Genomic DNA, 15,797 nt, shown 5'->3' on the forward strand with positions numbered 1-15,797 from the left:
CGGGAAAAGACCAGAAAAAAACCCGGGGTGGGCACAGGTAAGAGTAGAAAGAAGGAGGAAGAGGCGGATGGGTTGCGGTGGAGGACGGCGGGATCTGGATTGTGGAATTGTTGTGCGTGTGTTGACTGATGAATGAATGAATTTGGAGGGAGGAGAATGAGGAATGGGAATGGGGATGGGATTGAGATTGCGCTAGAGGCTAGAGGGAAACCACCTTAACTTCCCTGACTGCGAGACTGCCCAGGTGCTTGACCTTAGCGTGAGGCCGACATGGGCAGTAGAACTGGGGTACAGCCACTATGAGCAATGGCAGTGTTTGAAACAAGTTCGCTACTTCTCCTCGGCCTGAAGCGCTAACAAGCTCATCGTGGTGGGTCCTTTCCCAGCGGCCCATTTGTACCTTGCAACCCCCTACAAGATTGGATTTAGTGTCCCAGGTGTGCTAGGTACCTAGGTAGGTACGGCACAACAACAAGAGATACCTTAACTTTCGCACTAGGCTTACACTAAGCACTGACTACATCCATTACATCTTGATGTTTTCCCCGCGGCAGTAACTTGCGCTAAAACATCCATACTCGATCGGATTGGGCGGCCCTATTACTTTCAACCACGAGTTGTACTGTCGATGCGCTATCCAACCTATACAATCACAACAAGGGGGGGAAACAATGCGAGAGAATTGACCTTACAAAATGCGGGTGGCTCGTTACGTCGCTAACACCTAAGAGGCGTGCGGTGCTCTAAGTGGCTCTTTCAGACAGGGGCCATGCCTTTGCGAAACGAGACAGTGGCCGAGACAGGGATAATAATGACTCTATTAATAGATGTCTGCAGCCAACTAGGCGCCGATGGCCCACCAATCAGCTCTTCGGTGCCAAATTTGGTCTTGCAGCTGATAATTTCATTTCACCAATCGTTTCCTCCCCACCGTCAAGCATAACCTGGAATTGGCTCTTGGTGGCTTTGGAAAACTCGAAGAGGTGCGGCGCTATTCCGAACACACTTGTATCACGCTGGATCTGGACCTTCAAGAGGCTCATCGAATCTTGAATATTACTCTGATGACTGTCTATTTAAGAACGGATCAAGAACATTCGAAATATTCGGTCCGTGATCTAGAATTATTTGCCTCCGATAATCTCGCATACGAGTTGTATCTTAGCATGTGGTACCTATCAACTTGAAGGTATGTCTGCCCCCATCCACCCATTAACCATCACCGCTCTCTAGGCAATGACTTAATTCACTCCCATTACCTACCTCGGGCTACCGAGACTGGAGCCTTTCTCCATTTTGTCGCCACGCATAATAAGGGATCTACCTATTCATAATAGGCTTGAAGACACAAATAGCAACTTTGATCCCTATTAGCCTAGAGAATCTCCTACTCCGTACGTAAATCGGACTCGTCGGATCTTTCCAGGCATTTAATTCAACATCCCCTGAAGCAAAGAAAATAGAGGAGTCATCACTTGCTATTTAAAGCTCAGCGCACCGGGTAGTAACTCCATTACTTTTCGCTCATTACGATACCCTGTCATAACACGTGTGCGATCTGTTGCCATGTGCTTTATTTACCTACAGTACCTACTTATTATACTACCTTACCCAGGAGGCGTTTGAACCCTGAGGTGTAAAAGAAAACCCTCGTACGGCTACCAATGACGGTCGCCCCAAGGTTAATGCTATTCCACAATGGAATCATTATACACTGCCTACCTACCTACCTAGGTAGGTCCGTGATGACTTCGCCCAGCCACAATGGGACTGCCTAACAAGACTCGGAAGGTCGACAACAATATAGTATATAGATTAGGGCTTCGTAATCATCTGCTAGACGTATATACGCATTATTGGCATTGGATCCCCAATTCTTCAATGAAGAATCCTCGAAGACGTCCTGACGTCCTACCTAAGACAGCTTTGTTCACCGAGAAATTGGCAGGATCCCAATCGTTGTTATTTACCTGTATGTGTAAGCAGAGCCCCATATCTACGGGCTGTAAAGTCGACGGATTAGGACTTGGCATAGTGGACGAGCAAGAGCATGGTACTTTCACCAACGACCGGATTTGGAATCCAAATTATAATCCAAATAACCTACATGCAGATCGAATCGAACGAACATGTAACGAACGTTGCGAAAGTGTCGTACTACCCGAAGCTACTGGAATGCTCGACGGATAAAGTAATAGGTGCACTTCCTGAAATATCGTTGATTGTCGCAACTTTAAGTCAATCGATTTATTGTATGCGTCTCGCTCTTTCTGTTACTAAAGCTGGACAGGATGAGATGTATGCAAATACGTGATAGGCAAGAATGACCCGAAATGGGGATTGACGCCGTACATGAAATTACAAAGTTTGGAAACGGGCCATTATCGGCGAACGAGCTGACGGCCGACTCGGCGCTGGCGCTTGCTTGCTGCTATTTTAGACTAAAATTATTCCCAGGCACACCTGAAACGACCGTCTGAACTCTCTTCAATTCTGTTGGAACAATCAATACAGTGCCCTAATCGGGATTACCTAACAAGGGATTGATTACCTGGACATTCGCTTATTTTACGTGCATCTCGTGGCATTAGGTTTATGAATGCATTAGCTCAGCACATATTTATGTATCCACTTCTTCCATCTGGGTTGCTGTGGCATCATCCATCTCTCTCCACGACTTATTAAAATCCTAGACATACCAGATTTGAGATCCACCCGCTTTTGAATATCAACAAACGCTTTGAGCTTTGTCTTCCCTGTCTGATACAAATATCTATAGGCGAGTACTCTATAATACCAGCCTTTGTTGCACATTAGGATTCTACGTTATACCCGTTCGCATCATGGGTTCGAGATCATACTTACACAGAAGGTCAAAATCACCTAGGCAACTAGCTAACAATATTTGATCCATACGTCCTATTCCCTTCTGCAAAGCCAAGCATAGTCGAGTATATTCAGATACCTAGGTAACTAATACTTGGTTGGAGCTTGATGAGGCGCGGATTACGAATGTTTATAGATCGCAGAAACTCTTTGGCAGCTAATTAGGTACACCAAGATAAGTTACACATTCGCCCCATTTCCCACAATGCAAAGCACGTACTTTAATAATACCCAAAAATTACTTGCCTTCTCACCTTATCTATACCTAGTACCTACCTGGGTAGGTATACACGAAGCCATCGATTCCCTAGATATACTTAATTCCCGAGGTCATCGACTGAATCGGGACGGTTTTGTGTTCAACCCGGAGAAACGTTCGGAAGCCCGAAGTCATGATTCAAGTTAACTAAGCTTCTAAATCTAAATGCACAATGACGATTGAGAAAATTGATGAGGTTAATACATGTATGTGTATGCGGCTGAATCCTGGTCAGCTCTCGACGAAGCAAAGACTTGCCAGAGAACCGTGCCCTTCTAAAACATGACGCGGGAGCGTGTCATGCGGTTGGGTTGTATACTTGCGACGTCAATGGAATTCACCTACCCAGGTATTCTTATTCAAGGACTGATACTACGCATTCGATAACATGTGGTAAGGAATTAAGTGTTGTCGCCTCTTATTCCGAGGCAACTCGAGTTTTATTAAGCTACCTGTTGGTCTTTGAGTAACTCGACATTTCGGTACCGGGCAGAGTCTTAAACCTCGAAGGATTATCCTAGTTCGGCCAACCAACATATTTGGCAATGTCTAACCCTAAGGTACACAGCATTTTTATCCAAGTTCCGTTAGGGCAGCACTCGTCCAGTGTAATCTGTTGAAGAGTCTCATATCACTTCTCTTCACTAGAAACGCGCGAGAGAAAAGGGATGTCTGAGGCTCGATATTGGAAATATCCTGAAACATATCAATTTGTATGAAAGTTTGATTAAATGGACGATGCTCGTGCTGTCACGGACTTCGACACCTTAGCTAAGCGTTTGATCTCCTCCAAGCTCAGGGGGTTACGATATCCTGGTATTTCCGCTTGCGGTGCACGCAATTGTGGTTTGCGATCAAAGAGCCCAGGGTTCCCTGCGAACCCCCGCCGAAAACGACTTGACCTACCATGGTAAATTGGCCGAGAATCCCTTCGTACACAGCCAAGATCTGCCCTTTCGAAATTGTGCACCCGGGTTCTGGAATCTAGTGCAACCACATTGCTTGTTGAGAAAGGAGTTGATACAATAACAAAAGAGCTCTTACGATACAAAGTCAACAATAACCATAATGTATGGACAAAGAAACTCCTCTCCGAACCGTCCATCACATTGTATAACCCACACCCCGCAATGGTCCACTGTTCTCTCAGAGGTAGATATGTACCTATTTCTTGCATCAAAAACGCCTTGGGCAAGTTTTACGTACCTAGGCGTTGTGTTAGTGCTTACAATATGCGAAGCACAGCGCAGCTCGAACGACCCATTGTCCAATACACTTCAGCATCAACATCACTCTTTCGTCAGTTTTGTTGGTGGCTTGGGGCCGTGCGGAAGAGGATCAGGGGGCTTGAGGGGATTTGTCCGCAGCCGACCGTTGATTCCTTGCAGGACTCTGGAGATTTAACCTGATTACCAAGGTACATACCTAAGTACCTATCGTAGGTATCCAACAAAGTCAGTCATGTCTTAGGTGTGTTGAATGAAGTGACGTTCTAAGCCTTTCGAGAAAACCAAAAGCAATTAAGAGTCTAATGCAAAGGTAAGACATTACGGAAAGAATCTATATATTTGATCATATATCATATTTGTAAAGTAGGTATCTATCTTCCAACTCTCTACATGTATACACATCTATCTCCTTAGCTGCTTCTACGTAAATACGTTGTAATAAACTCACATCCTCACCTGGCCTCGAGATGCTAATAACCGACAGGTCCACAACAGCATGTATGGCGACAGATACCCCTGACTAGAGTAGCTTAATAGTGTTGCTCTTTGCCCTTTACAGGCTAAACTTGCGAACTAGTCTTAGACCCCTTCAAAAGAGCCTCTCCGAAATAGTGCAGACTGTTGATTTTGACCAGCCTCCTCCTGACATGGAAATTGACGTTTCTGGCCGATTGCAGCAACTTGCAGCAGCGTGTTTGAATGCGCTGCAGCAAACTACCGTAGCAATCTGCGAGCACACTTCGGAACTTCAGTCTATCACGATTGGTACTTTTTCCCCCGTGTTTGCTGAAGTTCTATCCAGCACAAGCCATTGTAAACCCAAGTCATCTACCTAATTAACACATATGAACGTCCATATAATTTTCTATGCTCACCGCCTATATGTGAGAATTATGTGTGGCGCCTTCGTAGAACCATAGCTTTGGGTGAACCAAAGAGAAGATTAGAAAAAAATTCTCCGTATAACATCTGTGTCCTATTCTCGCTAATGCAGTGCATACCGAGGTAGGTATATCAAGGCTTTTATTAAAGGGAAGCCCCTGATTCTTTATAGCTTGCAGATCCTTTGATTGGAGATCAGCATGGGCAGCACAGACGGGAAAACCTAGAAGTACTCGTGTGGTGTCTGTACGTAAGTAAATGTACTTACAATTAGCACAATCCCAGGCTCACGGACCTCGTCTATTAGATCACCCATGCATCTAAGTGGCACTCGGTTGCGATGCGTGGGTGCTGCGTGGCTCTCGACCAGCACTTCTTGTACGTCCCCACATTCCATTCGGTTTCTTAGCGGTCATGATTTCACTGGCGCGCAAGACCAGTGCTCTAACTACTCCCGCTACTGCGAGTCGACTTTGTTCACGTCTAATCAGAGGCAAGCCCTAATCCGAGTCCGGATAAGGGAATGGAGCGATTAAGCAAGAGTGAACAGAAGTCCGACAAATAAAAGTACATGCTCTATAACAGGTAAGGAAGACGTAGGTAAGTTAGCTAGGTAGCTGGGCAGTTAATTAGTAAACCTTCCCCTAGTTTGACACCAACCAGGTCGCCTTGGGGTTGGCTTCCGATGGGCCATATCCATACCCATTACCATCCTTATCCTTCCCATACATCCCGGCACTGAACTTGGACCTTCGGGCTGCTACCCTCTTCTGCTTCACTCCCTGTCCTGGCCGAATCTCAATATGATCGAGGATCCCGATTTGACTTTGTGAACTTTCTCCTGAGAAATTTAGCACCAGAGTCCAACTTGGTCTTCTCTCTCACCACCAGTCATTCGTTTTGCAATACGCATTTTCTTTTTCGTTGGCGCGGGCTTCTTTTTTTTTTTTTCGCGATTGCGACGGCAGTTTAGTTATTTATTCTTTTTGCAGTGTAAGTAGCGAAAAGTCGACCCTGACATTATCCATGGGTCATTTTGGTTTCTTATTCATGCAAAAAACTTGTTCGGAGCCCTTGCGAGTCTGAAGTTGAATTAGTCCGAATAACGACCCTGTCTACTCCACGAATCGTAAGGTGTATAGGAATAAAGGTGGTGGGCAAAAAAAAGAGACGGGACGAGAGGGAAAAAAAATTAATTGGATCAATTATCGGGAAAGAGAAGTTGGGACGAAATGGATTCAAACTTTGAGGCAGTCGCTGCTTCTTCTAATCCGCCTATTATTAGTGGTAATAGCAATGGTGGTAAGCTTTTTTTTTAGTGGTTTTCTTACGTGCAGTAATAGCGACATCAGCAGGAAGCAACGGCCACTAATAGTTAATGGTTTCAGCAACAACGGACCCATCCGCATCATCCCTTTCGCCTCCCACCACCGCTACCACCAGTACCTCCACTACTACTAACACAAACACTATTACCGCAACCATCACCGCTACTACACCAAACCCAACGATAACAACAACCAAATCCACAATCACAAATCCGACTTCAACTTCCACACCGTCTAATACTACACATTCCAATAACCTGCACGCACACCGACAAAGTCACAATTCATCTAAACTCCCCGCCTTTCGCTTTGCCGATCTAAAGAAAGAACCCATTGCCCTCCCCTCGCTACTGCAGAGTCACCATATTCCACCCTCGCCTGTCTCACCCGTTTCGGATCACTACACCGGAACACAACCAAACACGTCCCAAGAATTGTCCCCACAGCCAGCGCATCAATATCGCAACAATAGCAACAATACTAGCCCTGTCTCACCTGAACAATTGTCTGCAGATTTTTCGAGTCCATCTAGGTCTCGGGCCTCCACGTTCCAGACCCCCGCCGCCCAATCGACCGCCACATCGACATCATCATCTGCCAATGCGAAGCGCTCTGCTTCTCTAGACTCCTCTACCGCGACTACTCACAAGGTCTTACCCAATACCACGACCATCAAGTCGCCCACGGATTCCACCGATACCATTGTTACTATACGGCCCCAGCACAGACGCGCCCCTCTGTCGGGCAATTCAATAAACGAGACATCGTCCAGTCGGCGAATGCACAGGTCTAACGATAGTCGAGACACGCTACCAGGTGAAGAGAGTAGTGGTAGTAGCAGTAGGAGAGAATCAGGTAGCGGGCAGCGGGAACTTTTACTACCGAAGACCCTCCAAAGAACAGCGACCGCCGATGAAAAAAGGGGTTCTGTGGCTAGACGACCACCAGTATCTTACAAGCCACCCGTAAGCTCTGGTAATTCAGGCGGCACCGCATCTATTCCCCCTATTCGATCCTTCCGTTCCTCGGGTGAGCGACGGAGTCTCGTCCTCGATATGAATATTCGCTCAATGCGAGGGTATGATGGGAACGACGATTATGGCGATTCCAACCATCGCGATAGGACGCTGCGCGCGCTAGAGGGAAGGCGCTTTGACGATGCTTCACAAATAACACCGCCCGACTCAGCGGGAGATCGCCCAGATGGCGATGACAACGGCGATCTATTTCTCAAGATTGCACGCGAAGACCCATTACGTCGCGGCGCTGATAGTAATGGAAATTATGGAGAGACCCAAAGTGCTATTGTAAGTTTTCCTACCCGTTTGCTTCTCGAGTCGTTTCAGAACCCACCCATGGGTCAAAGCACGCACTGGCATCCCTTGGGCTTTTGCTAGGGCGCGCTCCCAATTTCATACTACCTACACTAAATTACAAACATAACCTACGCAATCAACGGCTGTAGAACATTCCATCGCTTCGACCGTTAGTTCTAAATTGGTTCTAACTTTTCATATAGTCTCGAGTAACGCGAAGTAGCCGGCGACCTCTTTCCATGGGCGTATCCTCGTATCAACCAGCTTCACCTCCGCAAATGTTTCGTCGCTTGTCGGATCAGGAGTCCTCTCGACCTAGGGGCTTCAGTGATGACCAGTCAGGGGAGAAGATCGCCCGCAGTCTAACTTATAGAGGATTCTCCAGAGATAAACAATCCGACGAGACGAAACCAAAAGGTACCAGCACACCTCTACGGGGATCTCCACTAACCCCTCGATTCCAAGAACCCCCTTCTGAGCCTGGCTCTGCTTATAATCGAAGACGACAACCATCTGTCGACAATGGAACCCCCATTCCATCTCGCATGTCATCAATAAAGCAATCTAGCATTAACTACAGCCACCCCCGCACCTATAACTCCTCGCCGCTAGTACCAAAGTCAATGGAGTCACAAAAACACGACACTCAAATAGACGATGCGAACCATGGCGTCGAAGGGACTAACTCAACTGCTTCGACCGCTGCTCCTTCCACAGTATGGGATGAGCTTGATGATCTAAAGTCTCGCATCCATCGTCTTGAATTAACTGGCAAGCTCCCTCCCACCTCGGGAGCTGCTATATCCCGTGCATCCGACGAGCGACCACCTACCGCTCACACGAACGCGACGACGCTCTCTGCTTCTCCAAAGCGTGGTTCTGGAAGTGCAGTGCAGGCGCCAGATGCAAACAACATACAGAGAGACGGACATCCACTTTTACACTCAGCGTTAACAAAGTCCAAGAATTTCCTTAGTGCGGAAGTTTTCGAGGCGCTCGAGACCGCTGCCAACGACGCATTGGCTCTTTCCATCATGATGGGCACCGCTGGTCAACCAGGACCTATCGCGAGCGGCGCCAGTAGCATTGGCAGTGGTACCACCATTACGGACCGCCAACTCAGACGAAAAGCAGATAGTATCTGCCGCAGTCTAACTGAATTATGTCTCGCACTAAGCGAGGGAGCCGCGCAGGCTAAACCGCAACAAGTATCCGCACCCGCTCCAGAGAACCCTCCAATAGCAAGCCCTACCATCACGAAATTCCCTGGAGTAGCCTCGTCGAGGCGACCAAGCACAACCGATCATAATCTTGCTGTCCACACCAGCCCGAGAGCTTTATCCCGTTACGAAGACAAGCGAACCAATGCGCTAGTATCTAGCGCACTACCGACGCCGCGATACAACGCAACAGCTCCTACGACCCCAACAGATGGTGCCGCATCCGCAGCGGGCCGAAAAACATCCTTATTAATATCCCGCTCCCGTCGCGCCGGAACGGAAGAGCCAGAGGAAGGACGCAAATCATCATTACTAAGAACCCGACGGGCTACTACGGAGGAGCCAGAGGAGCGAATCGAACGAAAGCCCTTATTAGTTCGAAGCCGTCGTGGAACTATAGACAACAATAATGATGAAGAGGACGTTCGTTTCCGTGCGCCTTCTCGTGCCATTACCGAAGTCCACGGACTAAGATCTGGGAATCGCGAATATTCTTCACAATTGCCCGCACCTCAATCAAAAGATGCCGAGGCTTTGGGATCTTCAGCTCTACCCAGAAGACGACTCGCCTCTCAGGCACTCAATACTCGATTAGTACTCCCCGCTCCGACAACCGGTATTACCACCCCACAACGCCGATATTTTGATCGATCAACACCAGATCGTGAAGTATATAACCCGGGAGAAAGGACGATCGCGGAAGATCGACCACAACGACAATTCTCCGTCGCTCGTGCCGGAAGTATGGACAAGCGAGCAAACCGTGGAAGCATGATTGCCACGAGCTCTCCCGCAGCTGGCGGTTACCGATAACGCCGTAACGACTATGACACGCTCATGACGATGTAACAATAGACAGTCATTCGGGCAAAGGCAATTTTTCATAAGCATGAACTCTGCATAGTTAGACGGTTTTTTACTTGATTACTGAAGCTTTTGTTTTTTTCTTTACTTCATATAATACCCTCGCCTCTGCGAACACATTTACGACTTTATTCGAAAGACCGTTGTTGCGGAAGCCAAGCGCTGGTCAGCGCAATCTCCTGTATATCAAGTCTACGACTAGGACACAAACACCGAAAACCCCCTCTGATAGGTATGGCGCGGGGAGGTGTGCTTTGGAAGGGAATTGTTTATACCTCCAATTGTACTGAAAAAATGGATAGTGGGTGTAGAGCCGAAGGTGCTCTACGGTTCCTTTGTGAGGGCGGGTTGTCACATAGGGGCTGGATATTTATGGTTAGGGGGAGCTTTATACTATCCATAGGCGCTGTGGAGCGGTAAAATATTTACCGGTGTATTATGTAAATAAGTCGCCAACAAAAAATGGCGTGTAATGTATGGATATTTGGGGTCTTGCAATGAACATAATCTTTTCTACACACATTCTAATTTTCGTCGTGAAATTGTTTGTTTAAATTAAATATGTGAAAGTACACCGTATTGGCTTGCAAGCTTATAGAATGACGGTGACTTGACTCAGACCGAACGAGTGGATCCTCTTAAGGCAGTAGCTTCTTGTCAAAGTGCGGCTCAAACAGCATATTTAAAAAAAGGTTGGATCCGGCAGAAGGTTCCCCGTCCCACTACGACTAGCCGATCTGCAAGGCAATCACGACATCAAATCTAATTCTAACCAACTAGAAGTGACGAAAGCTTAACGAGCTTATTCGATTACATCCTTTTAAGCCCTTCCAATCATTGAGAAACGCCCCACCATATAAAGAAATTATCCGTTTGTTAAATCTTACCATCGTCATATCCAGAATCCTGGCGCTTATATACAAGCGTGGTTTCGCTTCGGTTGGGCTGCTAGTACGAGGGTTGTCTCGTTCTTGGTACCTTTACTCTGCCGTTCACTTTTCGAGAACCCGGTCAGTACTTCAAGCTAGGCTTCTACCGTTGCCGTTTACGCATAGCTTTCATCATAAAAGCAAGAGTATCTACGACGGCAAGCGAAGTAGGAGAAGCAGAAGAATTCTAGACATGGCGGACAACGACGAGTACGTCGAAAGGATGGAGGACCTGGCGCTGAAAGGAAAAGGGAGAGGTGGCCGTGACCGTCGTGGTGGTGGTAGAGGAGGTGGAAAGGGAGGCAGAGATCGTAATACGCAGATCTCGAGGGCGCTATCGCAACTTCTGAGACATCAGGCTGAGAGTGCGGGGATTAAGTTAGATGCTGAGGGATATGCGCCTTTGGATAGAGTGGTGAGTTTAATGTGCTCTCTTAGGGACTTTCATGCCTTTAGTAATATGGCGTTTTCATGGCTGACTACGAGTAGTTACAATGGCCACGAATACGCTCACTTAACCCAACATTCGAGGAAATCCGAAATGAGGTATCAAATAACGCGAAGCAGCGGTTTGCCATGAAGCCCAAGGACCCGTCTACGGATGTGGAAAGTGCTCTAGCTGAAGCAGATCCTGCGGCTTGGCTTATCCGCGCCAATCAAGGCCACAGTATTGCGTTAGCGGACGAGGCGATACACACGCCCATCACGCTCGAAGCCGGTAATATACCGGAAATTGCAGTTCACGGTACATACTTTGCTTTCTGGTCGGCTATCGTGGCGTCAGGTGGCTTAAAGAAGATGAACAGACAACATGTACATTTCGGCACCGGACTTTTACCAGAAGACGATGGGAAAGGTGGGGGTAAGGATAAGGAGAAAGTAGTTAGCGGGATGCGGTCAGATGCGGAATTACTCGTATTCGTGGACGTGGAGCGCTGTCTCAGGGAAGAGAGCGGCATCCGGTGGTGGATCAGCGCCAATGGGGTTGTTCTAACGGAAGGTGATGAACAGGGATTGGTGCCGCTGAAGTATGTGAAGGAAGTGAGGGGTCGTAGACAGGGTGTTGGCGTTTTGTGGCGCGATGGTGGGAAGGTGACTGATTTACCGCCTGATATTGTTGCCAAAATACCTATGGGGAAGGGTAGAGGGGGTGGTGGCGCTGGTGCGGGAAGAGGAGGAAGAGGGAACCGGAGAGGTGGGAGAGGGAAGGGGGAGGCGTAGATATAATATTTAGCAGGGAATACCTACGTAAAAAATGAAAATAAGAAATAGCAATGAATACAGAGACAAGTACTACTTGTACTAAATTCACAGAAGTCAAGCTCGCTATTTTATCATCATTGGGGAAATTTCAAAAACAATATTAATTTGCTATCGACAAGTTATAAAACGTAAATCATGAAATGCTTTTGAAGGAAAGACTTCGCGACAGCCATGGCTCCCAAGCAGCCTAGGTATTCCGAAATAAAATGTATACTGGGTCTCGATGAACAAGATAGTGTACAACAGAGCTATCTGTCTGCGCATGAATTTCCATAAACGAAAGAAATGGCCCTATCCTAGGGCCGAAACAGAAAAGGAAAATATCCTAGGTTAGGTAATGTAGAAACAGAAAAACACCATATTTTCCCCTGAGTTCAAGTGGATCGCCCCTTATCTACTCCCTATACTCCCTAAGCCACGCAACGCCGATGTACATATTACTGGCAACAATTGGCCATGAATGAGGAGACTATGCAATGTGGGTGAACGAGGCTACAACACTGCCGTCACTAAGTGTTGTAAGACCTGCGCTGTCCATGCGAGCCGGTGTTTTGTTGATTGTCTGAGTAGCGGTTACAGTTACCGGGCTTGCAGTGGTCGGAGTAGGTGTTGGCGTTGGGGTGTCGGTCTCAGTCTCGGTGATCTTCTTGGTCTTGGTTATCTTCTTCGTGACCGTGGTAGTTACCTCGCTAGGTGAGACTGGGGAGCAGGAGTCGGTGACACTGACGGTGCTGACGACGGTGCTCATTTGGCTGCTGATGATAGTAGCATTGGAAGTGAACGTGGCGGTTACGGTAGCAGTGTTTGCCATGGTGTTATTCATAGTCGTAGTAGCTGTCTGGGTGATCGGAGTTTGCATTGGAATAACCTGAGGGTCTGTGTCGGACGGGTTGACAATGAGTTTAGACTGGCCATGGTAACAGTTTAAGGTACCGTTGTTAACACCGATTCCATGGGCTGTGTAGAGTAAAAGGTTAGAACTGAAATCATTGGATTCTGAGTTTGTATATACAGTATGTCTCGATGAGAAGATGAAATACCTAGACTTACTGAGATCTACCGATGACCACGTAGGCATCTCTTGGGCGTCATGACGATTGCAGTAACAGGTTAATTTTGTGATGTATACATCACTGTCGTCATTGGTCAATATGAGACCACAATAATGGCAGCTCTCTTCGAATTTTCCTGGTGAGGTCTGCGAATCGTCCGCTATAACCTTGAGAGTTCCATCATCGTTTACAACGCACCTGCGGAAGAAAAGTAGAACCGCGTTAGCTATAGCTACATAATCTAGGGCCAAAACTTACTGATTAAGATCTAGGACGCTTGTGCGGTACACCCCATCGCCGCTGTCGCTAGTAGAGCAAATCGAAACGAGCTCAGAGGCCATGCGGTTCTGACGGAAGTAGAACCAGGGACATAGGCTGGAGATGAAGAATAAGTTGTCGTGGGAGTTATCATCCGCTCCTACAAAGGAGGCTGCCCATAAGCCGAGGCAGAAGGCGACGTAATGGCGGATAGTGACCCCCATCTTATTTCCGCTCCAGTAATATTTTTTAGAGTCGTGCTATTTTCCTTTGGTGGGCTATCGAAATAGTCGGCTCTGCTTGTGATGGTGCTTGTGGGGTAGGTTAAAGTGAGAGAGAGGATTGCAAGCCTAGCGTAGGTTATCTTATAGTTGGGAGAAAATTTTCAAATAGAAAGACGCTCGATACTTGTCCTGGCTAATAATTCATAATCACGAGGGGTTTGCATCCCAATCATGGGCAACAACAGCTACTATATTGTGAATACGAGCGTAGGTTCGTTCCATTTGGGAGCATGACCCCATTATCACAAAAGGGGGGAAGAGATTATTCAACGTAACAAGTCATGGCGAAACCCCCCTTCATTAATTATTTCCTGTGACAATGTCATACCACTGACGTGGAAGAAGTTGAAATGCCATATTCACGCCCACGTTAGATGGTAAAATGGTGATACGTGGTGGTGTATTTATGTGTAATTTATTGTAATTCATTATGCTGAACCGTCTCGTCATTTCCTCATAACATTAGGTACATATCGTAAGGGTGCTTCGTCCACCCGGAGTCACGATCGTAAACGAATCGATCTAGACTCACTCCCATGCCTCACTTATGCAAATGCGTCCGTAGTCCCTCGGCACACCGAATCTAGTCCTTTGTCGGTCGCAAATCCACATCATCGAGCAACCCGGTCAGCATGTCGCCTAACTAAGCCGGGGCTGGTGGTGCTCCTTGTTTCTTAAGTTCCGGTGACAGACGTGATATGAAGTGTTGGCTTCTTTTGTTGTGTGGATCAACTAACTTGCGCAGATGCACTAGTAGTTCCTCGGCAATCTTCTCCTTGACAAACTTCTTACCAAGCACCTTTTCTACGCGGCCGACGCCCTCGGGCAATCGATCAGCCAGCATGCCTAGATCGGGATATCCCGACCAGAAATCCTCCATTTCCGAATCTCGGGTAACCTTATATTCCGGTAGATTTGGAAAGCCAAGGCGGGTGCAGAGTCGTTTTGCTTCGTATGAGGCAGATACTTCTTCGTTGTCGAAGGGGGACGCAATTGCTTTGGGTAGGGGGTTTCCTGGGAGTATTTGAATCACATCCGGGTCAGGACCCTGTGTGGTAGGTGCAGCAGTAGAGGCCTCGGTATTTTTAGGCGATGATGCCGAAATCTTCTGCCTTTTACTAGTTGGGGAAGACAGCGGTGTGACACGATGCTCTGGGGCGTGTTTCACACCATTGCTGTTGTAGCCGGCCATGTACCCGTTGGCCCTCAGCCACTGAACAGCGCACTTAGCAGCGTACTTCTTAGCGTCCTTTTTCTTCGCAAAGGAGGGCTGCGTCCCGTCTGCAAGAAGCCCACCATCGGGTCCAGGGAATGGCCCTTTATGCTCGGGGATTCGGACTTCGCAACACCATCTTTGAGTCGCGCCTACCATTGGGCCTGGCTTGTCGATGAAATCACCCCCAGGAAGACCCTCGGGGACTCGTTGGCGGGCGGCTCGGTATTCTAGCGTAATATTAACACTACGAGATCCTTAGCAATATTAGCTAGTGGGAGTTAATTTACCTAGTAAGGTACCGACCCAGTTGTCATCGCCTAACTCTGGGTCAGGTTGAGGTGGTGTTGCTGGGGGTAAAGAGAGTTCGAGCTTCTCTAGGCATTTCCTTTGAACTTCTGTCAGAGGCGCGGGATCAGGATGTGAGGATTCGTATTCTTGTTGTTGAATAATCCAATTTAGGATGGTTCGATAGGTCTCTTTTGACACCATGGTTGCGGTATTTTAGATATCTATGGGCATGGACAAGGGAGGAGAATGCACACTGAGGAATTAGAAAAAGAGGGTGAATCTTCTTAAGTTCCTCTCATGATTTCTTAGGTATCTGGGATGGCGGGATGGTAGGTAGGTACGTTATTGGCGGGGTAGCTTTGGAAGGACTGTTGTGCGACATTATATAATCTCGCCATATATCACTTCCTGTTTGAGTAGAGTTTCCATATCGCCCCTTCTGTTTTTTATCAGGTCGAGAGTCGCGCCTTTTGAAATTACAGCCTTCAAACTTCTATTTTATTATTTACTTAGAAATGTGGTC

At 47.4% G+C, this 15,797-nt stretch overlaps 4 protein-coding genes across 4 annotated transcripts; 2 read left to right on the top strand and 2 right to left on the bottom strand.

Moving 5' to 3' along the window:
* The first annotated feature begins 6,140 nt into the window (after positions 1 to 6,140).
* Positions 6,141 to 10,076, top strand: F4822DRAFT_22079 (uncharacterized protein). Its single transcript, XM_051453988.1, has 3 exons — positions 6,141 to 6,558; positions 6,645 to 7,891; positions 8,104 to 10,076. The coding sequence occupies exons 1-3, from the start codon at positions 6,489 to 6,491 to the stop codon at positions 9,931 to 9,933; spliced, it is 3,147 nt and encodes a 1,048-aa protein (XP_051319489.1). The 5' UTR covers positions 6,141 to 6,488; the 3' UTR covers positions 9,934 to 10,076.
* Positions 10,077 to 10,755: 679 nt separating this feature from the next.
* On the top strand, positions 10,756 to 12,220 carry F4822DRAFT_22087 (RNA 2'-phosphotransferase, Tpt1). Its single transcript, XM_051453991.1, has 2 exons — positions 10,756 to 11,328; positions 11,403 to 12,220. The coding sequence occupies exons 1-2, from the start codon at positions 11,107 to 11,109 to the stop codon at positions 12,132 to 12,134; spliced, it is 954 nt and encodes a 317-aa protein (XP_051319490.1). The 5' UTR covers positions 10,756 to 11,106; the 3' UTR covers positions 12,135 to 12,220.
* Positions 12,221 to 12,542: 322 nt separating this feature from the next.
* On the bottom strand, positions 12,543 to 14,062 carry F4822DRAFT_439662 (uncharacterized protein). Its single transcript, XM_051462661.1, has 3 exons — positions 13,487 to 14,062; positions 13,227 to 13,426; positions 12,543 to 13,133 (listed from the first exon to the last, which is right to left on the bottom strand). The coding sequence occupies exons 1-3, from the start codon at positions 13,708 to 13,710 to the stop codon at positions 12,646 to 12,648; spliced, it is 912 nt and encodes a 303-aa protein (XP_051319491.1). The 5' UTR covers positions 13,711 to 14,062; the 3' UTR covers positions 12,543 to 12,645.
* On the bottom strand, positions 14,062 to 15,780 carry F4822DRAFT_22125 (uncharacterized protein). The gene is made up of 2 exons (XM_051454000.1): positions 15,274 to 15,780; positions 14,062 to 15,213 (listed from the first exon to the last, which is right to left on the bottom strand). The coding sequence occupies exons 1-2, from the start codon at positions 15,473 to 15,475 to the stop codon at positions 14,414 to 14,416; spliced, it is 1,002 nt and encodes a 333-aa protein (XP_051319492.1). The 5' UTR covers positions 15,476 to 15,780; the 3' UTR covers positions 14,062 to 14,413.
* Positions 15,781 to 15,797: the final 17 nt, after the last annotated feature.

Source organism: Hypoxylon trugodes (assembly GCF_022578975.1).
Source record: "Hypoxylon trugodes strain CBS 135444 unplaced genomic scaffold F4822scaffold_1, whole genome shotgun sequence".
Taxonomy (NCBI): Eukaryota; Fungi; Ascomycota; class Sordariomycetes; order Xylariales; family Hypoxylaceae; genus Hypoxylon; species Hypoxylon trugodes.

What these genes read in the sequence shown, in the direction of transcription:
- F4822DRAFT_22087 (XM_051453991.1), top strand. Translation starts at nt 11,107, where the DNA reads ATGGCGGACAACGACGAGTACGTCGAAAGGATGGAGGACCTGGCGCTG. An exon ending in ATGCGCCTTTGGATAGAGTG is followed by an intron (nt 11,329 to 11,402) that starts GTGAGTTTAATG and finishes GACTACGAGTAG; the next exon opens with TTACAATGGCCACGAATACG.
- F4822DRAFT_439662 (XM_051462661.1), bottom strand. Translation starts at nt 13,710, where the DNA reads ATGGGGGTCACTATCCGCCATTACGTCGCCTTCTGCCTCGGCTTATGG. An exon ending in AGCGTCCTAGATCTTAATCA is followed by an intron (nt 13,427 to 13,486) that starts GTAAGTTTTGGC and finishes TTTCTTCCGCAG; the next exon opens with GTGCGTTGTAAACGATGATG. An exon ending in GTGGTCATCGGTAGATCTCA is followed by an intron (nt 13,134 to 13,226) that starts GTAAGTCTAGGT and finishes TACTCTACACAG; the next exon opens with CCCATGGAATCGGTGTTAAC.
- F4822DRAFT_22079 (XM_051453988.1), top strand. Translation starts at nt 6,489, where the DNA reads ATGGATTCAAACTTTGAGGCAGTCGCTGCTTCTTCTAATCCGCCTATT. An exon ending in TAGTGGTAATAGCAATGGTG is followed by an intron (nt 6,559 to 6,644) that starts GTAAGCTTTTTT and finishes TAATGGTTTCAG; the next exon opens with CAACAACGGACCCATCCGCA. An exon ending in GAGAGACCCAAAGTGCTATT is followed by an intron (nt 7,892 to 8,103) that starts GTAAGTTTTCCT and finishes CTTTTCATATAG; the next exon opens with TCTCGAGTAACGCGAAGTAG.
- F4822DRAFT_22125 (XM_051454000.1), bottom strand. Translation starts at nt 15,475, where the DNA reads ATGGTGTCAAAAGAGACCTATCGAACCATCCTAAATTGGATTATTCAA. An exon ending in CTGGGTCGGTACCTTACTAG is followed by an intron (nt 15,214 to 15,273) that starts GTAAATTAACTC and finishes ATATTACGCTAG; the next exon opens with AATACCGAGCCGCCCGCCAA.